Source organism: Parasteatoda tepidariorum, chromosome 8 (assembly GCF_043381705.1).
Source record: "Parasteatoda tepidariorum isolate YZ-2023 chromosome 8, CAS_Ptep_4.0, whole genome shotgun sequence".
Taxonomy (NCBI): Eukaryota; Metazoa; Arthropoda; class Arachnida; order Araneae; family Theridiidae; genus Parasteatoda; species Parasteatoda tepidariorum.
The window spans coordinates 77,317,379-77,342,343 of NC_092211.1; the positions used below are offsets into that span (position 1 = coordinate 77,317,379).

General features: G+C 26.3%; 1 protein-coding gene across 1 annotated transcript in view; it reads right to left on the reverse strand.

The window, feature by feature from the left end:
• LOC107438207 (voltage-dependent calcium channel type A subunit alpha-1) overlaps positions 1-24,965 on the reverse strand; it is a 282,265-nt gene that overhangs the window by 82,675 nt on the left and 174,625 nt on the right. Inside the window, exons 11-25 of the mRNA XM_043038639.2 lie at positions 22,121-22,207; positions 18,746-18,772; positions 14,203-14,287; positions 12,936-13,063; positions 12,724-12,836; positions 10,972-11,081; positions 8,963-9,094; positions 7,650-7,722; positions 7,029-7,149; positions 6,045-6,145; positions 5,608-5,729; positions 5,276-5,337; positions 5,046-5,127; positions 2,443-2,632; positions 346-452 (exon numbers count right to left, since the gene is read on the reverse strand). Coding sequence (XP_042894573.2) covers positions 346-452; positions 2,443-2,632; positions 5,046-5,127; positions 5,276-5,337; positions 5,608-5,729; positions 6,045-6,145; positions 7,029-7,149; positions 7,650-7,722; positions 8,963-9,094; positions 10,972-11,081; positions 12,724-12,836; positions 12,936-13,063; positions 14,203-14,287; positions 18,746-18,772; positions 22,121-22,207 — 1,540 coding nt within the window. The remainder of the gene's footprint in view (positions 1-345; positions 453-2,442; positions 2,633-5,045; positions 5,128-5,275; positions 5,338-5,607; positions 5,730-6,044; positions 6,146-7,028; positions 7,150-7,649; positions 7,723-8,962; positions 9,095-10,971; positions 11,082-12,723; positions 12,837-12,935; positions 13,064-14,202; positions 14,288-18,745; positions 18,773-22,120; positions 22,208-24,965) is intronic.

A 24,965-nucleotide genomic window follows, 5' to 3' on the forward strand; every position in this document is an offset into this window, starting at 1 on the left:
AAAAATGTTAATTTCCTGAGTTAATTACGAACTAATTAAATTTTAGTAATTAAAAATACAATTGTAATAATACTTTTTTGTCGGCATTTTACATAACTTCAGATCTGAATAATTTTTATGACACTTTGCATTGCACCTTGAAAATTTTACACATTTTTTAAACCTTTTAAAACAAAAGTTTACTGCTTTGAAAGAATAGTAAAAACCACAAAATTATGAGTGAAACTTTACAATTAATTTTATTCTAAATATAAAAAGTTCTAAAAAATTCAATGGAACTTAGCTATCAAACATACATAACAAGCTCATTAGTTCTAATATTTCAAAAAAAACAAATAAACATACACAAAGGCAAAGGCAACAAGAGCACAAATAACAACTATAGCATCCAAAATATTCCATAGATCCCTACAATAGGAACCTGGGTGAAGGATAACACCTTGATCTATAACCTGCAAATAGATATAGATGTATAAATCTTGAACAAATATAATTTTTATTTGTAATGATTAAAATTTTTTTAAACAAGACAGCATATAACATTTTATTAGAAAAATATTTTAATTATTCAAGAGAACAAAATGCATCAAAATCACAATATACTCAAAAATTTTCTTGAAAGTTAAAGAGTTAATTTTCCTAAAAAGTAATGGGTTAATACATCGTATTATTATTTTTTATTCTCCTCAATATTAACTTTTTCCATTAAATTCAATCAAAGACGTAGAGTGAATATTTGTAAAATATTGTTTTCTCCCTCTCCGATTTTGCACTAAACTAAGTGAACATAAGAGCTCCAAGATTTTAAATTTTCTTAAGATTCTATAACAGAAATAAGCTACTTACGCTTTTTTTTTTGTTGTTACAATTGTTTAATTTGACTTATTTACAGCAAAAATAATAACAATATTAAATTTATAAATAGAGGTTTTTAGAACTTGAAGAACTGATTTACAGAAGATACTCAAATTAAACATTACTTTAAAACTAATGAATTTCATGGTTGTGCAATTAAAAAAAAAATCANTGACTTATTTACAGCAAAAATAATAACAATAATATTAAATTTATAAATAGAGGTCTTTAGAACTTGAAGAACTGATTTACAGAAGATACTCAAATTAAACATTACTTTAAAACTAATGAATTTCATGGTTGTGCAATTAAAAAAAAAATCATTTACATTTCTTTATTATGGCAAATATTATTTAAGGAGTCATAAGATTAAAAGAATTTAATGAATGTAAGATTATCATACTTATTTTGTTTTTATTATTTTAGTTGCTAATTATTTAGAATTTTAACCTATGAAATCTATTTGCACAAGTTTGTTGGCTTATAAAGCATATTTCGTGCTTAACAGACTTTTTCAAAACATTTATATTAGATGATTCACTATTAGGACAAATTGGCATAAAAGCTTCTCCCTCAAGCACGGTTTAGACACTGAATAACTGCTTTTTTCTTTTTGCTCTAATTATAGGGTTCACAGTAAAAAGGTTAATATTACCTACAACCAGGATTGGCAAGTTTTTGACAGTTGACGGTTTTAAGTCATGTCAAAAACCCAAAATTTCGGTGTTAGGATAATTATAGCTATTATAAAGCTATAGAAGTATTTATAAATAAACATGCATATAGAATTACAAGTGATGAATCAATTATGTTCTTCAATTATTTGGACATTAAACACTCTTTTTGTTTTGAAAATTACTGTCAAAAACGAAATTTTGGTGTAGAAAATATTAAATAATTATAAATAAAAAACTGTACATTGCATATTATCCAATTGTCAATTTGGATATTTGAATATTTTTGAATAATATATTTGAACAGTAATAATTTATTAACTCAAATTTAAGGTCCCACTCATAAACTTAAGGAATTCATACTAATAAATACAAGAGTTGACACATGTTTTCTTAACAATAAAAAATTTTGTAAGAATTCTTTTAGGCTAAGAATTTTCCCTCAAAACTTTTTGCAGGTGATCAGATAATTATTAGCGAACACTTAAGTTTTATAAACTTGACTAAGGTTTCTGACATGTCACATCAAAAACCAGTTTTTGATTTGAAAGAAACATCATTGCTAACAACTGTAAAATTATAATGTAATTTGAGTGAACATACAATACATTTATATCAAACATAAATTAAATTTAGGCGCATAGTAATATAATCATTTGTTACATTACTTAATGAGTACATCATTGTAGGTACAGAGCAATAAAAAAAAGTTGTTTTTTTTGACAAGATCAATAAAACTATAAATAAAAATATTTTTGCGGGTACTATAAAAAATTTACCTGATAGTATCGATTTCTTTTTTGTAATGACATTTGTTACAAAAATTTATAATCACAGAGATTAATTTCTGTAGCTGAACATAAATTAAATAGTAAAAACAACAACCATTTACTATAATATAATAATTACTTACCTTTAAAACCATTTCTATCGCAAAAAATCCAGTAAAAGCATAATCAAAGTAATTTAATATTGCATTACTAGGAGAGTTTTCTTCCACTGGATCTTCTGCCGCTAGAGCTATACTACTGAGTGTGATGATGATCATGATGAATAAATCAAAATAATGAAGATTTACTATATAATGAGCTACTTGACGGATCCTGAAAAAAAAAAAGGAAATTGAATAGTTTTATATAATTATTAATAAAGCAATATTGGGATATGTCACATATACACTTAATGTAATGTGACAATTCAATTTCTAATTTTACCTAAGCCTTTAATTTTTCCTTAAACGTTATTCCTTTTTTTCAATTTAGCAATTTTAACTTTCTTGTGGACCTTTCTCATGGTCATTGCGGTCATCGCACTTCCTGTGGGGAAAGTCAACCAACCCCTCTATTCATGCCCTTCTTTTTCTTCTTTTAATTTTAGGGGGGCTAACTAACCAATCTCTTTCCTTTAAATTTCAAACTCTCCGCCTCTTTAAATTTAATTGGCCGTAATTTTTCTGGTCTACCCCAGTTAAGGAATTTTTGCAAGTCTTTTTTAATACATTCTCTTTTTCTCGAGCCTTCGGGCAGGTTACCTTTTTTCTCGGAGATGCGGACTTCGGTCCATATCGAGGGATTTCTTTTTACATTTTTTTCTTAACTTTCATTTTAAATTAAATCTATACTCATTTTCTGTAAAATTAAAAATCAGCATTCTGTACCTTAATTTTCTTTAACATTAAAAACCCTCTAGAATTCAAGCTTTCTTTCCATATTTACTTTAACGGTTAATTTACTCATTCTTTTATATCTTACTTTTATCTATGACGCCTTCTTTGTTTTAATTCTCTTGTCACCCATTTCTATGTTAATAGATATTTCTTGTGCCACAAAAATGTGTTGGAAGATATACATTGTTTTTTTGAAATAATCAAAATAAGTAGTTTTAAAAAATAATGTTTTACAAAAATAAATGTTTAGTTCAACAGAAAGTTTTGTGTGACTGTTTTTTTAGCTTTACCTTTATAGCTAATAGTTATCACCTTTTTTTATTGTTATGGGCATTTACTTTCTCTCTTTGGAAACATCACAAAAATTGCATTGAATGATATATTTATGTTTGGATATAGCATGTCATTTATCTATTTATCATTAATTACTTCAGTTTCACCCTTATTCAAATTCGTTGATACCAATTTATCCAATTTGTTCAAACCTCACATTTTGTTACCCTTTGAACCTATTGGGTTATTGTTATCCCACATTAGCATTGTACTAACACTTTCATTAATGATCACATTCCCCTTAATTTAATTTATTTACTCTTTTATATATTTCGGCCTTAATTTGTTTTATCATGACATTTCAATCATTTACCTATTTTTAATCATGACTATATCCAGAGACACATCCAATTATGCAACCCATCCAATCAAATTTAATACATAAATAATGTTACTTATCTAATTCGCACCATCAATAATAATTTTATTAAACAGTTACAGGATACATCATGAAGAAATTTCAGAAATTATCATTATTCATTAAGTATATTAACTGATATAATAAATGCATGGGAAAAAGAAAAATTAGAACTAAATTCGAAAGACTTAATATGCAACATGTCCTAGATCAAAATTGATGTGTATTATCTAAATATTTTAGACCACAAGCGAGAAAATAAATGAAATTTTGAAAAATATACAATTTAGGTGATTTTTTAAGTACATGATTAATGTCTAAGTCTTAAACTCATGCCACTTTTGGCTTAAATTAGATAAATAATTATTATATTAGAGTATAATAATAGAGTGCAACTTTCATGAAATTTTAATGAACAATTTTTCGAAAATTTCAATTTTTTAAGAGCATGTTTTAAACAAAAGATTATATTTTTTAATCGTAATTTACTACACAGTAGTTTTTAATAGAATATTAAGTTCAATATATATAAGCTTTTGGTCATTTTTATTCAAAAGCTCAACATTTTAACACTAAAAAGTGAGAATATGTGAAAGTATTAGCTATCTCTAGGAATGGTAGAAATTATTCAACATGCACATAATGACACAAAATATTCAGCTGCATTAATAACAAGCATATTAGTTTAATAAATTGCAAGAGAATTTAAATTTGATGTAATTATGTTGAAAATTTGTAAAGAAAAGAAAATGCATCATTCAATATTGATAAAGATATATTTTTTCTTTGTAATTAAAGTTTAATATTAAGAAAAAATTACTGATAAATTTTAGTATTGCATAAACTCACTATTTTGTCCAAGTCAAGTAAGAATATAATAATTAATCTTTTATATCGATTTACCTAAATTTTCTACATACATTTATTCTTAAATTTAAAAACAAAGGGGAACTTTTGTAAAGCTGTTTGTAGTTTAAAGCTTCAGTTCACCTGAATTTAATTTTTCTCATCATTCAACAATAATGCATAGAAAATACACATTTTCTGAGTTCTTTTTAAAGTAATTCAAAATAAACAATTTGCTAACGCTCTTTATAAAGCAAACAAAAATCAAAAATATTCTAACTTGACTTATATTTTTAAAATAAAATATACTTACGGATTAGTTGATGAAAGAATGAACATGGAAGAATAGGGCAAAATTGGCTTGGGAACTTTTATCGGCTCATCTGGCTCATCATCTAACAAAAATGATAAAATATTAACAAACGAGTTAAAAAAAAAAAAAAAAACACAATAAAAATTAAAACTTCTGAAAACGCAAGATTTTAAGTCTCATAAGTTGATTAAAAAATAATTTTTTTATAAAAAAAAATGGTGAAAACATACCATCAAGATTTTGCTTTGTAGGTGGATTAGATTTTTCAATGTCTTCGTTGCTACCTTTCTCGCTAAAATAAAAAAATCAAGATTTAAAAATGAATGCATAATATAGGTCAATTCAATTTATCATTTTCTTAAGTAAAATTTAATCAAAAATAGTCAGATAAACAGTAAAATACTAATTTGTTTTACGATTATTAATGAGTCAAAAAAAATCATTAAATCTATAATGATATGAAATATACAATGATTGTAATGAAAATGTAATATAAAAATTTCAGTAACATGCAATTTCGTTCTAAAACTATTTTTTAAAAAAAATAAAAATGCAAGCTTACAGATTAAAATTTTTTCCTTTCTCTGCATTATTCATTGGAGAAGGTGGGCAAATATTAACCTGAGGAGGGTCATTTCCCATTTGCAGATCTTTTAGTTCCTTATCTAATTCTTCTTTAGCTCGCTATAACAACACATAATGCGAGTGAATATAAAACAAAAATGAGAAACATGACAACAAATTTGCAAGCATGCATATGCGATTTGCTATGAAAAAAACTGAATAATAAATTTAAAGAGAATAAAACCATTTAGCTGAAAATTAGCAATTAGTATTTTGAAGTCAAAACAAGAGTAGAAGGAGAATTCTTTTACAACCTTCTAGAACTTTTTAATGAAAAAGAAAATACTTGATTTATTTAACCAGTATAAAAATATTAAAGAGATTCTTTTTGAGACATATAGGATAAAATATATTTTAAAAAAAAATAGAACATACTTCTTTATCTTCTTCAGCCTCTTCTGCTTCAGCCGCAGTTAATTCTTGCGCATTTGCTAAGTTATCAACAGCGATGGCCAAGAATACATTCAAAAGAGTGTCTTATTAAAGAATGAAGGAAAAACAAACAAATTTATTAATTTAAAAAAAATTTTACAATCATTCTTTAAATAAGTGAATCAGTTGTAATTCCAAAGCCAATAAATGAGGTGCTTGTTAAAAAATTAAAAAATTGCAGCACTTTCGACTGTTATAATTTTACATTTAGATCTATGCTTAATTGTCTTGTTTAAATGGTAGAAACAGATTAATTTTATCATCCTACAAACTAATCTCAACTGAATAAATCATAGTATGACAAAAAACTTACAAGGGCAAAATATTACGGGATAGAATCTGTGAAGAACAAAGTGCAGAACCATAATTATCGAATCACAAAAACACATAAAATCTTTTTTTAAAAATTTCCTTAAGTATACATGTTTTGAAATAGAATCAAATTATGACTAACTGAAGAAAACATGCATTTTACGATACTTTATAATATAATTTTAATTACAAGTGCAATTGGATGAAAACAAAACAAAGGCTCAAGCAAAGTATGCTTAGTATCCAAAAAAATAAATAAATAAAAAATAAATTTTCACAAAAATGCTTGAAAAAATTTTGCTGCATTATCCAAAACATATTCATTTTTTTCTTCTTTCTGACACAAAGAGTTCACTGTACTTTATAAATAGGATTTCAATTGCAAGTGCAACAGATTAAGAACAAAGCAAAGTTTATGAAATACAACTAATTTTGACAATAAAGAAATTTTTCACAACAAAGCTTGGAAAATGTTGTAGAATTTAAAATAACTAGAAAAAATTTAATATTTTTATCATTAAATTTTTCATCACCTTACAGAAATGCAACTGGTATAAGGATTAAAAATAAACAGTTTTAAAACAGTGTAAGTAATTCAACAGAATGAAAGGATACAGTTCCCAAAGAGCACCAAAATAATAAAATATAAACTATACACCATTCCACCTTTCTTTATACCCCCTTGCGATTCAATACCTTTATACATAACTTCATTCCAATCCTCTCCAGTAAGTATCTGCATACGAAAAGAAATAGTCAGTTTAACTAGATTAAAAAAAATAATTAAGTTAATGCAAAAAATTTAAGAAAACATGAAAAAAGAAGAAAGGATCTGAATAGCTCCTAAAGTAGTTATTTTTTGCTGAAGAGAAAGGGTAAAAAACCATGTTTTGCATAACACTATAAATTTTAGTGACAAAAAAACAAACAAACAAAAGAGACATTTATTTTAATGAGCTATTTTAGTGAGATAATTTCTTTTAAAAATCAAATCCTTTTTTTTCAAAAGATATGAAACCTAATTATTTCACAAAATAAAAAATTTCGCAAACTTTGTAAGTCAACAATTTATGCACAAAATATACACAATGTTATTATGAATGTGAGTGCATTATATTAATTCAACACTTTTTATATCTTATCAAATGCAATAAAAATTCTGCAAGAGAATAAAAGATAAAAAGTAGAGGGTGTGCAAAACATATCACAAAAATGTCGAAAAAAAAATCAATTTACCTGAAATACTGTAATCAAGGCAATAGGAAAAGTATTGAAGTTTGCAGGTGGAGTACCTTCAGGAAAATTGAAGCTATAAAGATACAAATGTTTTTTTTGTAAATTCTTTTAAAATTAAATTCAATAATATCTATTGTACATATAAGATCTATTATAGACCCTTTATATATAGATATTTGTTACATATACCCTTATATATCAGCTATATATCTATGGGGCTATTCAAATCATTACGTAAGCATGTTTTTTGGCAATTTTGGACTCTTCCCCCCCCCTTGTCAGCAAAATAAACAAATCACAATTCCTCTCTCATCCTTAAGTAAGAAATCAAAACTTCCTCTCCTTTTTCTGTTTGACTTTTGCTGTAGAGATCTAAATTTAGGATTAAATTTAAATAAATAATGTAACTTTGAAAAAAAAATCAATTCATATAATAAAATTTTAAGAAGATTATTTTTTTTAGGCATAGCTTTTGTTTTTCTTCAGTGTTTAAAACTTTTGATGCATGAAATTCCTAGAATTTTTTGTCCTATCATTTCAAGCATAATGTTTCCCTAAATTTTATTATTTTTTTGTGTTTTATGAAAAGTTTTGAAAGCTACGTAAAAAAATTTCTTATGTAAGCATTGTTCATTGCCCTTCCCCTCTTGTATAAAAAAATAAGCTAACAACAGATTCCTTTCCCCTGCTAGTTGCTTATGTAATATTTGAATTTTATTTATGTAATATTTAAAAGTCACATGATTTTTCTTGGTATACAAATATGTCAGCACTAATAAGGTATTTTTCTTTATTAGCACATTGGTTTTCACCAATTGAATTACTCCGACAGAAAAAATAAAAAGTTTTTTTTAAAGCCATATGATTTTTGTTGGGATATGTCAGCACTAAGCACTAATAAGGGATGTTTCTTTATCAGCATAATTGTTTGCATCAACTGAATTACTCTGTTAAAGTGTAAGACTCTTATTTTATCTTTGTATTTGCAATAAATAATATATATATATATATATATATATAGTGGCTTGCCTGGGAAGGCAAGAAGTTTTACCTTTTTTCTTGCATGCAAGGATCCAGTGTATACAAAACTTGGAGACCATGTTCGCGCAGATGCCAAATGGAAGTCTTTCTCACTAATGAAGATGTTTGTTTAAAGGAATAAAACAGCAAAATGCTTTTACCCATTTTTACAAACACTTCATACTGCTTCTTAGTCTTATGTCTTCCTCCATAATAACACTATCTTTATATATGTGCTAATAGTTTAAAACACTTCAAAATATATTATAAATAGTAGAAAAAGTAACACTTACGCTCCTCCAAATAACTGCATTCCAAGAAGAGCAAATATTAGTATAAAAAGGAAGAGTAGAAACAACAAACTAATGATGGATCTCATACTATTGAGCAATGAAATCACTAAATTACGAAGGGATGACCAATACCTGAAAACATAAGACAAATAAGTTAACATAACTTTTAAAAGAAAATAAAACAATTTTTAATGAGATAAATATATCAAATTTATAAAAAATCACTTTGATTTTTAAAGTAGACAAACTTTTGATTTCAAATAAAATAAATTTGCTAAAGTGCACAAGTAACTTATGACAGTAACAGGCCGAAGTTAGGTGCTACTGTCACAGGCTAAATTTGGCTTAGCACCTCTGTCTCCTTCTCTGTGACAACAGGTTTAGCAGCTTCACAGACTATTTAAAAAAATATTGTGATAAGCATAAATATAAGTATTCAGTTTGTAATGTAAATTTAAATGGGGAAATTTGAATAAAGAGGAAATTTGAGTAAATATTTTGCATAAAATGAAAATTATCATCCTTCATACACAGCAGTTGGAATAATTTAAGATGTTTGTATAACTTGATAAGCAGGGGAAGTAACTAAGAAAATTTTACTTTCTATCTAAGAAAGTATACCCTATTTGGCAATGATGACAACATATGAACTATCTTTTCCTTTTATTTATTTTCCTTCTGCTTAGAAATTGGTAGCATCAGAAGCCTGGAAAAGCATAACTTTTCTCCTCTGACATAAGCCATAACAGAAAAGAAATAAAATTTCTCCCCAGTTTCGCAGACCAAACTTGCACACCATCCTTTTACCTTCTATTAGGCATGATGGGACAACGATTTCAGGAACAATTCCTTATTGTTTCATTTCATGGCTTGGATTTCAATGGTCTCAAACAGACATTCTCAGTTAAGTTTGAGTTCTGCTAATAGGCTTCATAATTTTAACCAAACCATGACTTTGAGATTTAGAATAGATGACTTTTTCAGATTTGGATATTCAATATGCATATACAATATTTTTACTTAACTTATATTAATTAGTATGTACTCACTCTTAACAAAATTAAAGGATGATAGAAACTATATTTGAGTTGACTAAAAGAGGAAAAATAATAAGAAAGGAAGGCTGTGTATGGCATCTTAGGGTAGTAAAATCCAAATACATGAGATGATAAACTCTTTTAGGGAATCAAATAAGGGCACAATGAAAATGATGGAGTGGGAATGGAGTTTAAAAAACAAGGAATAAATCTTAAAAACAATTAGCATATGACAAATACAGGGAAAAAACCCAGAGTTTTCAACCTTTTCTCGATGTCACAATCTTATATATACACTAGAGAGGGGAGCGGGATTGTTTTTGGAGGTCCGAGCCTGATTGAGTACAAAGAAATTTAATCCGAGCCGGAGATAAATAAGATTACATGGAGTCCAAGATATACAGTGGAAAAAGGCAAAATTTCGTCAATTCATTACTTGGCTCTAAACACAAAGAAATTAGAAAATTAAAAACTTTCTATCACTAACCTGTGAAAGAAAAAGCGAAGAAAAAACTGAACTAACTGAAACAAAAATTAAAAAATAAGAATCAAAATATTATGCTAAATAAAAGTCTTTTGACAATTAGTGCTAGCCTCACAGAGTAAAAGCCCTGAACAGAAGATGGCTGTAAATTAAAAGTAAAAGTTTTATTTTGAATCTGAGCTAGCTCGAAACCTTTTTTCGGTAAATGAGCCGGACCTCACGCGGAGCCAGTCTCTAATATATACACTTATTTTATCATTACTTTTTTATGTAGCAACTACCAAGCATTACATTTAATTTTGATTGGTCATGAAAAAGAATAAAAAAAGTTCTTTTCATTTAGAATATATTTATTACAAGAAGGATAAATCTGAAATATATCCACATTTCGATACAGGAGACTTTTAACATAACCTTTGGAAAAGATAAATATAAACTTAAGTAATATTTGTTTAGAGCATGAGAAAAAAAAGAGAAAAATAGCTTACTTTGTAACTTTAAATATCCTGAGCAATCGTAACGCTCGAAGAACAGAAAGACCAAATGAGCCTCCTCTCACACTGGACCATACAACTTCAAATATACTACCAGAAATTACCTGAATCAGAATGAAAAAACTTTAATGTGAAACATTTAAATTTACGTGAAATAGAATTGAGTATGAACTTTACAAATTCAAGATTGTAACATTTTTAAGGAGAATGACTATTTGGAAGCAAAACAGAATATGCAGTGCTTTATATGAATACTATTCAATTAATACATTAAAAGTACAATATCAAATAAAATAATAATAAATTAAGCTTCATAGATGAATAATAAGTGAAACATGTTAATTTTTGTATATAATATACTCGAATGTTTTCTATATACAGGAGTAAAATATTACAAAATTTATTAAAATTTTTTCTTTTGATGAAAACTAAAAAATTAATTTTAAAAAGACTGATGAAGTTTTTGTAGGCTAAAAAAAAAAAGAAAAGAAAAAAATAGATAAGAAGTTACTTTTTATGTTATAAATCTACTACAATTTAATTTTTTTCATTAACGGTAAATTATAAATTAATTTAACATTTGGTGACATAATGTGTGGTGACTTGCTTTGAACTGATTTTTTTTTAGTAATGCATGCAGTGGAGGAATTTAAAATGTTGAATAAAAATAGTTAAAAAAACTTTTAATTTCAATAAAATTTTAAATAAAAGAAACACTTTAGCTTTCATACACAAAGTAGAACAAGATTTTTAAAAAAAATCAACACATTAAGGCAAAATATTGAGATTTAGAAAAATAATAGTTAAGGATAATAACGTATGAAAAATAATTCATATGTACGTATTCAACATTCATATGATAACTTAGGATTAACAATGAAAATATGATAGCTAAAAATGAAACCATTTCAAAATAAGTTATAAGTACCAAAAAAATATTTTAATGTAATAGACCAAGATTATAAAAGCTAGACAAAATAAATAAAAAAAAAAATCTTTCTGAGCAGCGTCAGCTAAACAAAATGCTTCTGTTTCAGATATAACTCAAGGCTAACTTATAGGAAGATTAAAAAAATATAGCAAAAAATTAATTCGTTTAGAAATTTAAACCTTAATGAAATAAGTTATTGCTTACTTCAGTATATATATGTAACATAACATAAAAAAGGCAAAAAGTAAAAAGAGAGATAAATGAAAAAAAATTACTAAAAATAATAATAATAAGTTTTATTTATTGCGTATAAGCTGTAGATCTCATAAAATAAATTAAAAATATTGAGAAAACATGTAAAAAAGAAATATAAATATTTCAGATATAATCGCGCGAGCTGATGACAAGATTATATCTTGTCTTTACCTTTTTTTTAATTTAAAAAATTTCAAATTAGTGAAAATTTTTTTCATAGTCTTTTTTGTTCTTCTGCTAATTTAAAAAAATATTTTTCCATGTTTGATCCATATTTGTAACTNATATATATATATATATACATAAACAGTTTGAATTAAAAAAAAGCTTATACAATAATAGTGCTAACAGTAAAATAGAATTTTTCAGAAAAGGAAATTTTTCAAGTATCATAAACTTAAACCTTGCGGTGACTTTTAAACAAATTAAAAAAAATTCTAAGGATTCTAAAGTTACCTTTAACAATTTATTTAATACAAGTAAAAAAAAATTAAAAATAAAAACTGAAAATGCAAAATGGGTATTGCTTTGAATAATTTAAAATATAATCAAAAACTTACAACACAGTCAAAACGATTAAAGGCAGATTCAAAATAAATGCGTGCTCCAAGGGCGTAAACTTTCAAAAGCATTTCAGAAATGAAGAGTCCCAAAAATACATATTCTGCATAGTCTGAAGAAGGAAGATAAACAAATTTAGATAATGTAGATATGCACACATATGTTTGATAGCAAAAGTAATAATTTGGTGGTTATTGAGACAATTACTTACATAAAAAATCATCCAGCCATTCAGGTTGGTTATAATGTTCTACAGCTACACATACAGTATTTAAAAATACAAGGACAATAACAACCCAATAAAATGTTTGAGATTTGGATGCATGGCGAATGGCAAACCTAAAAATTATAAGTCAATTAAAGTGTTTTTATTAGGCACTAAAAATAAATGAATTCAAAAAGAATTTCTGAAGTACAAGCAAAAAATTATTTTCATGATAATAATCTCATAAAAATTGAATTCATTTAAATATTCATAATAATATTTTCATAATAATAAACATAAAATTATCTGATTCTAAGTGATCCTACTTAAAGTAAAGCATTCCCTCAACAGAGCCAGGAAGGTCACGGAAATTAAGGCTTCAAGATTTTGTGACCAACGGCATGGTCAGAGTTGCCACTCATATTTAAAGCTAACTAATTTTTTTGATATAAAACTAAAGGCTAACTTACGTAAAAAGCATAATTGTTTACTAATTTTAAATATTTCTATCACTTATAATTGGTAAATTTATTTTTACACGTATAGTTGCACATAAGTTGGGATTATTCTTATAGGCGCTAAATTTTATTCATTGATAAATCTTTTTGTGATGCCAACAAAAGAGGTATTTCCGCCTCAAGAAAATGACACCGACTAATACTAAAATCACTTGTGAAAAATCATGTACCTTTGATAACTATTTTAAAGTCAATGGAGGTAACCACTAAGAACGACTAACCTTAACCAATAACAATTTTACTGTGGAATGGTACCCATCGATCTGAAGCTAGTGGACTTCAAGCTGCTAAGGGGGATCAAACCCCAATCCTTTAGTATGACAGTTAAGTACCAAAACCACTGAGCTGTTTCGACTTGAGTGGTCTAATCAAGTGATGACTTAACTTAAGCTATTAGGTATTTTTGGCTAAAAAAAACCAAGGTCTATCACCAGGGACTAGAATGGATATAAAGATATTCTTGTGCCCTTAAGGCCCAAGGGCATTGAAAAGATAGGGAACTAATAATATAAAAATCGAGAACTAATAAGTTCGAGTCTTAAAAGTTCCTACACTGAGAATTCATGAATTTTTTTAACAGAAATAAAAAACATTGAAATCATTATTTTTAAACTAATGTTTAAAGGTACTTATGAAAGATTGAGAACTTATATTTATATTAATGATAAGAAGTAGTTTAAAAGCATAATTGGATGATGGAAAGCTAAGCAATTGCAAAAAAGATGTAACAAAGTTCTGTAAATTCTGTATCTTACCTGAGTCTTTTTTCAGCTCGCCAAAACTTTTTACATTTACCTCTATCTCTTGCAGATGGTTTCAAATAGGAAGACTTTCCCATACCTAATTTCAAAAATTCATAACAAAATTATTGTATAAATTAACAACAACAAAAAAGTCTTAAAAAAGCTATCTGGCATTTTAGTTTCTATTTGGTTTAATATTATAAAACAATGCAGAAATATTTCAAACTAAGAACTATAATAGAAAGAGTTATCTTTAAGAACTTTAAAGGCACATTAAATATATGAAAAAATATGACTAATTCTGAGGTTTTTTATAAATGAAATAATAATATGGACACATCTTAAAGGGTAGGAACGATAATGTTAACTACTATGTCATGTTGATAATTTTACATTCTATATATGAACTAAATATTAATTACTTAAGTGAAATATCTTTTCTATTTAAAAACTAACATTAAAAATAACTTATTTTAGTGAATTTAGGACATGTTTCTTTCACACATTGAAATATAATTTATCTAGTGCTTTCAATTTTTAAATATTTTTTAAAGATATTTACAGAAAACTTTCAGAATAATTTATCTTAATTTCTGTCACTAGATTATAAATTTACTCTATAAATTTTATTGTATAATTCATATTAAATATGTCAATTCATAATAAAAATTTAAATTAATTTGTCTTCCAGCTTAAAGTTTAGATTTGTGCTGTGTTTCCATTTTTTGAGAACTGATAAATGTAACATAAAAACGTATTGAAAAAGAATATAATCAGATTTATACTAATCCATATGTTGTTTTAATGTTGTTTGTTGTGTTTTTATGTTGATTGTAAATGTTCCAAATATACCATTACCTAATGCGATATATTTTTTTGTTCATACCATCATAATAGTAATCAAGATGCAGTCAAATCTTACAATAATAGCAATCAAGTATTTAGTAGAAAATAAAAATTGCTAATAAATATATATTTTTAATATGGAAGTACATATATTCCTTTGTGACAAATTTACAGTGAAATGTTACTGAAACAGCAATGCAATTAGCAATGATGTTTCTATTAACAAATCCTTGTAAATTTGTAAAAACAAATCTCAGTAAATAAATAACAGCAGTGCAATTAGTCATTACATATGATTTAACTTAAAAATTTATTAAATATGTCTACCACAAACAAACACTTTTGTTATATTTTAATGTATACAAGTGAAACATAAGTAATTATTTTAGAAAATCAACATTATAATACATATTAAATAATAAAGACAGATATTCCATTTAAAAATTTTGAAAAATTATAAAGTATATACTATGTATATTTTTTAATTGGAAGCAAAACTGATGTATTTTATATACATAGCAATTTTTTTAGTGCTTGAACTACGAAAAATAAATAAGACCTACTTAATTACCTTTGAAGCTACAAAAGAAACTAGAAATCAGATACTATTATTAATAAGTAACTATGTTCTAAAAATATTTTTCGGTTAACTTTCGGCATAGTGTTTTTGAAATTTTTGAGTGCTGAAGAATTTGTTTTTAGTAATAGATAATACTGAACAAAAAATGGCTATACAAAACCTGCTATAGAAAAAAAAAAAAAAAAAAAAAGAAAAATTTTATTTTTAATTGTTTTTTATAAAAATAAATGCATTAGAAGAATAAACAATGAAAATTCTTTTGTACATACATAATTAAATGAAAATTAAAAAAATCTAAAAACATAAATAGAAAATATGAGTTAAAAACTAAAAAAAAAAAAAGTTAAAGTTAATTAAAAATTACAAGTTAAAGGTAATATTGAAAGCTTTCTCTCAACAGTGATTAATTTATGTCATATCTCTACAAAAAGGATGATAAAATTGTATGACAAAAGATAACCGATAAGTGCTATGCAAAGTTTTAAAGCTTTTTTTTCTTAAAAAAATAAATAACAAAACAAATTATATTTATAATACTCTATAGTTTTCAAGGATGCAACTAACATTTAAATGCTATTTACAAATAAGCAAAACATATATTTAAAACAGATATACGAACATGCACAATAAAAACAATAATTTTGTTTATATATATATACTAACTTGTAACTAATAACAATTAAAAAAAATTATGGATGTTACCAAATCAAAAAACATATATAAACATATTCTACATATTTATTTACTACTAAAAGAAATTTATCTTTCTTCACTAAAAAACAAATTTAAAATATCTCTGATAATTAAACTTAAAATAATTGACAACTAAAATCGAACTGTTGAACCAGTCATTTTCAATTTGGTAACGGTTCAATCACGTGAAGTGCACAACATGCAGGCAATAGTGATAAAATAATAACATGATTTTGGTAACACATAGAATAGCAAACAGGAACAAATGCACAGATGCAGAGTAAAAGAATAGCATGCAACATAAAATTTGATAATATTTAAGCACTTTAAAATTGCATTTTATAAAATAATTATAATTCATAATAACATTCTTGAATCTATTTCATACGATAATGAGTATTTCAGATATAGATAAAACATAAAATAACCTAGTTATGTTCAATTACAAGTCACCATTTTATGCACCATAAATGTATATTTTCAGATCCTTTTGCTTTGTGATGTTTAGTAAACATTTAAATAATTTAAAATCTGCCCTTTTTTAAAATTATTTAACTGTCATCCCTGAACACAGTTCAAGGAAATCTGACTAACAATAATTGATACATAATGATTGGTCTAAGGGAGAGCAAAACAGTTGATGATAATGATAAATGAAGTTTAAAAAAAAAACGTTTCAGTTTCTTTAACAAAGTTATGATTCTAATTAAGTGTTTCATATTTTGATATTATAATCTTATACAGCAATACTTCTTCAAGGATTTAGTCTAATTGCACTATTATGATAATAATAGGATTAACATAGGGCATGATAAGAACAGGAGAAGTTAAACGATGTCTTTGAGAATGCTTTATATATGCCTACAGTAGGGATGTAACAATGGTAGAGCTTTGTGCTCCCATGCCACAGGTCCTGGGTTCGATCCTCGAGCCGGGCAAGGTTGACTCAGCCTTTCATCCCTTCAGTGGGTCGATGAATGAGTAGCAAGCATGCTTGGGAACTAAACACTGGGGTTTTGTGCTAGATTGACCACCTAACCAGAACATCTGCTCCTGCACCCCAGGGTCAAGAAAACTGAGATGGGCACAGTAGGCCTTGGCCCTCTATGGGCTGTCGCGTCACCGAGTTTAGTTTAGGAATGTAACAAATAGTTGGCCACTATACAATGGGCGAATATTTAGCCAAATATTTGGCAAAGTATTTTTTGGAAAAGTATTTTTCGACAATTTTTTTTCTTTTATTAACTAGAAGAGATTTAATAAAGAATAATTTGAAATTGTATTCATGAATATACATTATTAGAAATAGTTTTTACACATATTTATTAAGTTCCAAAACTTGTTCATTTATGTTATGAAAGACAAATGGGAAAAAGTAAAATTTAAAGAATAGAAACAAAATTACTACTGAAACATGAGTTTAGTACTGATGAATTTTTAGAAAACTTATATCCAGGCAAGTCAATTTAATAGTTTTCTCAAAAGTTTTTGTTTTAAGAATTGAGAACTTTGTTTTGTCGCTTTTTTGTTTCATTTTTAATATTTTTTCTGTAACTGAAAACTGTGATTCTCAACGTTAAACTTATATTTCTGAACTTAGAACAATTACTTAAATTTTTTTAAATATGTTGCTATTTACCCGAGTTCTTGATTCCGAAGACCGTATTAGGATTAAAAATAATGTAATGTCTGATAAAGCCGATTTGGGTGCTTTAAAAGTTAATTGAGTACTTGCACTTCAAGAAGAAGGCCATGGATACCCACAGTGATCTATGACATCAGTGCCAGCTGATCTTTTATAAGTAAAATGGCCTGATAAAGTTGAGATAAGTTTCTCCATATAAGTTAGAATGTTAATTAAGCTGAAGTTATTGAAATACGCTATCCCACATTGAATTTATTGAAATATATATTTTTTCACTTCCACGTCTTTTATTTAACTTAGATTTATGTATTTTATTGCAACCGTGATAAATTTATGTTCTGTGCACCTCACAACCTTGATGCATAATTAATTTGTTTAAGTTCTACATGGCTTTATGCCAGTCTTTGTGTTAAGTGAGAAATGTACAGAGAAAGAACTGAAATCTTAGTGAAAGAAACTTTGTGTAAGAATATAAAATGTATCATTTAAGAGAATTGATGCTTGGCGGGCTTGGCTTACTCGAAATAGAATGGAAAGAATAGTTCCTAACGTAAACATATGCCACATTTCAACAACCAATTAGGATCGAGATACCCACACTACGTCACTTGCAGGTAACCCATTATGAGCTGAGCATTAATGATTCAACAGGTTTGGTACAATAGGTGATTAAAAAAAGTTACAAAAGATCAACTTAAACATAAGTGTTTAAGCAGAGCTTTAAACCGAAAAAAGTATACATGATATATTAACAATTCTATCTACTTAAATCCCCATCTTAATTCCTGTACCTTTCGATTTTAACTTTGCAGTCGGTGCTGTGGGTTAAGTGCCACGTGTTGGATTAAGCAGAAGTGATGCACATGCAAGAGAAGAAAATTCATTAGTTTTAAAAGCAAAACAGATTATTCAGATTTATGATACCAAACACAGTAAAACTTTTAGGAATTCAATTAGTAAAATTATGGTTTTTATTTTTCTAAACTACAGTGAAACCTCCAGGAAAGACCACCTCTATTTATGAACACTTTTAGGTGGCACATAATTTTTTTTCACAGACTTTATGTTGAAGAAAACTTTTAAGAGAGACCATTAAAACGTCTCATAGAGACCAAGCAAACATCTGCATCAAATGTGAAAAAGGTCAAATAAGGAGACACAGGAAAATATCACAACAAAATATTTAATAAAATAAATAAGAAGATTAAAATGTATTCAAAATATTTGTCTGTGGCTCTTATTTAGAGAGCTCTTTTCGACAATACAACCTCATGTTGCAGTCAGAGTTCACTAAACACAGTGGTTTCAATGATTTACTTTTAGAGTTGAAAATTATTTTAGAAAAAGCAAGCATCTCAAACAAACAAACCTCTTCTCAGAATTTAAAGCTAACTAATTTTTATGATGTAAAATTAAATGTAAACGTAAGCAAAAAACATAATTGTTTATTTATTTAAAATAGCTTTATCATTGATAATTGGTCAGTAATCAATAGGGATCATTTTCATAGAATTTTATTCATAGATCCGTCTTTTCATGACGCCAACAGATGTGGCATTTCCATACAAATATGTTTAAATGGTTTGCAAAAAATCATGTACCGCCTATAACAATTTTGAAGGTATCCTCTGAGAACGAGCAACCTCCATAAACAACCATTTTACTGTGGAACTGAGAGTGGTTGCTCCTGAGAGGTTTAACTGTACAAACAAATAAATTTAAACTTTAATGAATTTAAGTTTCTTTTCTTGCTTAAAGACATTTTGCAATTATGGGAGAAAAATTATTCATTGGTACATACAATAAAAATTAAAACTATTAAATAATTCATATAGCTATAAGAGATCAAAATATTATGAGGTGGTACTTAAGTTTTACAATATCCAATTTTTAAGAACATTAAATCAAGTAATTAATATGAAAAATAAATAATAGTTTTAGTGCAATAAAAACCATTACTTTTAAAATAATTTGAATAACAGATGGTATAACTTCCAAAACTAATACATTACAAGGCAATAATTGTATGATTTTATTAGCAAGTGACATTTATAAGAATGATTAAATTTTTAGTAAGCAGCATAAAAAATAATAAAAATTGAATTAAATAATAAACAAAAACCCCATAGTAATTACATTTATAAGAAAAATTGAATTCCAATAGTTTAAACTGTATTTGATAGTCATATATATCAAGAAAAAACATGTAAGTAAAGAATATTATATTCTAATCAGTGCAAAAATATCAATACCTTACCTATGTGTAGGAATACAAAAGAAGTAAATATGAAAAACATTTCATTTTGTGAAAACAGATGTCAAATTTATGTAATGAAATACAATATTTCGTTAAAATTTCGATAATTATTGAATTAAAATTTAGGAAATTTTTTGTTTAGTTACAAAAATATACAAAAAAAATTAGTATCAAATAAAATGTACTTTCAGAAGTTTATTTTAACAATTAAAAAAAATCTCAGTCATTTGTAAAATGATGAAACAGTTTTCAAGAAAGAGAAAAGATGATTTCAATTTATTACTGTGTATGTGAATTTAAAAAAAAAAAGCATCCTTTTTCAAGGGAGAAGGAATCAAATAATAAAAGGATTCAAATTTCTAGCTAAAAGTTAACCATTAATATAAAATAAATACAAATGGTTAAGAACAATTTGGTTTCACATTCCTATTTCTATTGGTTGTATTTAAACATATTTAAATTAAGAATGAATTAAACTTTATACATTTAAACTGAAAAAAAAATGCATTTCACAACAGAGTATTGAGACACATGCACTTTTTTGTTTTTAGAGGGACAGAAAGTTAAACATATTAATCATACACTTTTCTAAACAGACTAAATAGGGGTCCTATAGCTGCTTTGACACAACTCACGGTTTCCCATTGTAGATATGTGTAACTTTCATTTATGCAACATAAAAGCAGCTCATACTTAATCAGCATTAAATGTTATTACTACCACTACTAATTAGTGAGAAGGCCTATACTAACATATAACTATCAATAAAAATTTTTAGAAAAACTTATGGTTTCCCATTGTAGATATGTGTAACTTTCATTTATGCAACATAAAAGCAGCTCATACTTAATCAGCATTAAATGTTATTACTACCACTACTAATTAGTGAGAAGGCCTATACTAACATATAACTATCAATAAAATTTTTTAGAAAAACTTATGGTTTCCCATTGTAGATATGTGTAACTTTCATTTATGCAACATAAAAGCAGCTCATACTTAATCAGCATTAAATGTTATTACTACCACTACTAATTAGTGAGAAGGCTTATACTAACATATAACTATCAATAAAAAAAATTTAAACAGCAATAAATACCAACAATAATTTCTTAACAAAGCTAACATTATGATGTATTTTCCATTTCTTAACATTATTCCCATGCCAATTCTTAATACCACAATCAGAAAAAAAAAATTATATACTAAACACAGATACATACACAGCTGAAGTCACTTATTATAAGTCCCCTGTCCAAGCCATGTTAAGCAAAGACTCTAAACACAGCACTGACAAGAAGGGGGGAAAAGAAAGAAATGTTGATGAAGAAATAAATTAACCACACTGACCTATAAGAGCCGTATGAATACAATTATAGAATATTTAAGAATGAAAATACTGTTTTTAGTCATATTTCTATGATTTCAATATTTTGTTTTTAATACCTTTTCTATTTAATTTATTCTCGAATAATAAACGATGAAAAAATAACTGATGATATTTTATCTCTCATATTAGCTGAGCTGAACTGATAATGGAATGAACAATAATAAAATAAAGTTAACACATTTTTAAATAAAATTATTACCAACACATAATTCAGTTAAATTAAAATATCAAGTTAATGAATTTCAACATATAGAAAAGAGACTAGGCAGTATAGAATAAATCCACGATTTTTGATACACTGATATCACAAGCGGTTTTATTCATGCAAATTATCATTAAGTATCAAAATGTATATATACACCAACATTTTAAATACATGCAAAAGGGATAGTTGATATTAAGCAGCAACATTTAACATTGTAATGCACATTTACAAATAATGAAAGTGTTTAAAAGCTGCATGCATAACATTTACATATAAAAAAAATATTGTATTTTTGCTAAATATTTTTAAAATACCTTCTTCTTCACCCTCATCTTCTTCTTCAGTACTTCTACTGTGCATATTTTTTAATTTTTTACGCTTTGCTGCAGCTTTTCGTCGAGCTAGATTTTAGTAGAATGAAATACATGTTTTAGCAAAAAATAATTAAAATAACTTGAATAGTTACAAAAATAATTTATAATAAGAATAGATATAGCAGAATAAAAATTATTCAGATCATTTTGCAAAAAAATAATGAAATAAGAAAGCGGAGAATGGATTGAGTTAGATTTCAGTTAAATTTTAGATAGATAACACAAGATTTTAACAATAAAAGCTAAATAAAAATGTATAATACAACATTGTGCTTATAAGACATAGCAGTTTTTATTTGGCTTACAAATTTTTTTTTTTATTTCTCATGTTAAGAAATAACGTTTTCACATTAATTATTTATTTTAGTTCAGATGATAATTAATGTTGAAGTTTTATCACAGCAAAATTAGGTGGTACGCAATGTGGCGTTTGACAATTAAATGTGTTGACAAATGAAGTTTTTGACAATTGAAGAACCATGGAACAATGCATACAACATTGTTCTAGAATTGGGGGAAAAAAACTAGGTATCTATTAAAATAAAAAATTCAATTTTAAAATTTTTTTAAAAAACTGATTTTTTTTTGTTTTATTTAAATACATTTTAAGTTCCATATTAAATGCAGGGTTGGCAGGTTTTTGACATGTGACAGTTTAAACCATGGTTTAAACCGTCACGTCAAAAACCTCACTGTCAAAAATGTCGGAAATGTCAAAAACCTATATTCATATGTGAAATTTAAATAATACATAAAATTTATATATTTTTTATAAAGGATAGTGTTTCTAAATATGTTCTAGAAAAAATAAATTTAAAATTTTGAAGAAACACTTATATTTTGAATAGTAACCAAAATCTTGTACTTTTGAAAGCTCACATCTTTTGTAATATTATGTATTCATTTTCATGTGTTATTGAAAATCTGCAGTGATATTATTAAGAAATTTATTTATAACCAAATTTAGTGTATAGTATAGATTATACTAAAAATTAGACATTTTTAAAGATAAACATTAGCAGTTTTGTACATTAGACATCTTTTAAAGAAAAATCTTTTTAATATTCTTTTAAATCTTCTTAATAATCTTTTTAACATAAGACAATACAAATTTAAGTGCTTTCTGTTAAATACACAGAGTAGTTAGTGTCGATTTACAGTATATTCAGCCTATTCATTTACTATGCTGAAAATTTAGTTTATCCAAATACTTGTGAATTTCATTTTGCTGAATACTATATAGTTTTGTTGAATATCTAAATATTCAGCTGTTGAATAATTACTTCTTGCTTTCAAGATATGCATTATTTGTATTCTTAATACAAGTGGAGAAAAAAAAATTAAGAGATAAAAATTGTTTTAAAATGATAAGTGTAATAATTATAAATAAATATAATAAACAATATGAATTATATTTATCATTATTCATAAATATAACTACTTTTAAATTCAAATTAACATACTGGATAATAAAGATATTCGGTATAACATTAAAAAAAAATTTTTATACACTTGTATCTTATATCAAGTTTGTATTTATACAACATAACTTGTAAGTTCCTTATAAATATTAGTTATATGTTCCTTATATGTCAAAAATGCATAGTAATAAACTTTTAATTTTCTTAAGTATCAAAAAGAAAAAAAAAATTTTTTTAAATATAAATATTTAAACAATTTTTGTGCAAAATTTTTCTGCACATGCATTTGAATATAAATTTCTGAGATTTTAAATCTGTTATTTTACCTTAATTTTAATTAAAAAATATTTTAAAACCTGCTGATTACCTATAGTATAATTAAATTTCAATATAATGCATGGCAACTGTTGGTAGTTTTGAAGTTTATATATTTTCTTGGCAAACTTCAGTTTTTGACATTTTTGACGGGTTTTTGACGGTTTAAACCAGTATTATACCCTTGTCATGTCAAAAACCACTTTTTGACGTCAAAAACCCAACCCTGATTAAATTTAAACTAAATCATTAAAAAAATATTTTATAAAATCTTTAACAATTAATAAATATTTTTAAGAAACAATCTAAAATTAACTATTTTTGTTCCATAAAATATTGGGTTGAGTAAAAAAAAAAGTCATTGCCTTTTCCCCCCAACAGATTGCAATAGTGCAGTTTCTGAAGTACTAGAAGCACTTGCAATAATAGTATTTACATCATTGATAGCTGACATTTTAAGCTTCATTGTAAAGAGCAAATTGAGGTATTTTGTCAAGTTTTGAAGATTTGACAGTACATTGAACATGGAAAAACAAAATATTCATTTGCGTCATATTTTTACTATTTTACATTCGTAGAAGGAGAATTGTTTAATGTTTTTGTTGAGGATGCTCTACATGAAGGTTATTGCCAAAACTGGTTCAAGAAATTTTGAGCTGGTGATTTTGCCTCGAAAGATGCTCCTTCCTCTGGAAGGCCTTCCCGCATTTATGACGTAATTACGACATCGATCAAGTCAAATCCACGTTAGATATTGGGACACTGAAGATCAGTCTTAACATCCATCTAAAGAAATTTGATAGTATGCAAGCTCGAAATTTAGGCTCCTCACAAATTTGAAGAAGTACATTTGACAGCACAAATAAACATCTGCAATAAGCGCATGAAACAAGAAGAAAACATTTTTTTTAAAGGAATGATAACTGGTGATGAGAAGTGGATTGTTTAGAACAATGTGGTGCGTTAGTTAACGGTTTTAGTCCTGAGGTGAAGATTCACCATCAATGACTTCAAATCCAGAATTTCAGAGGAAAGAACACCTCTCAATA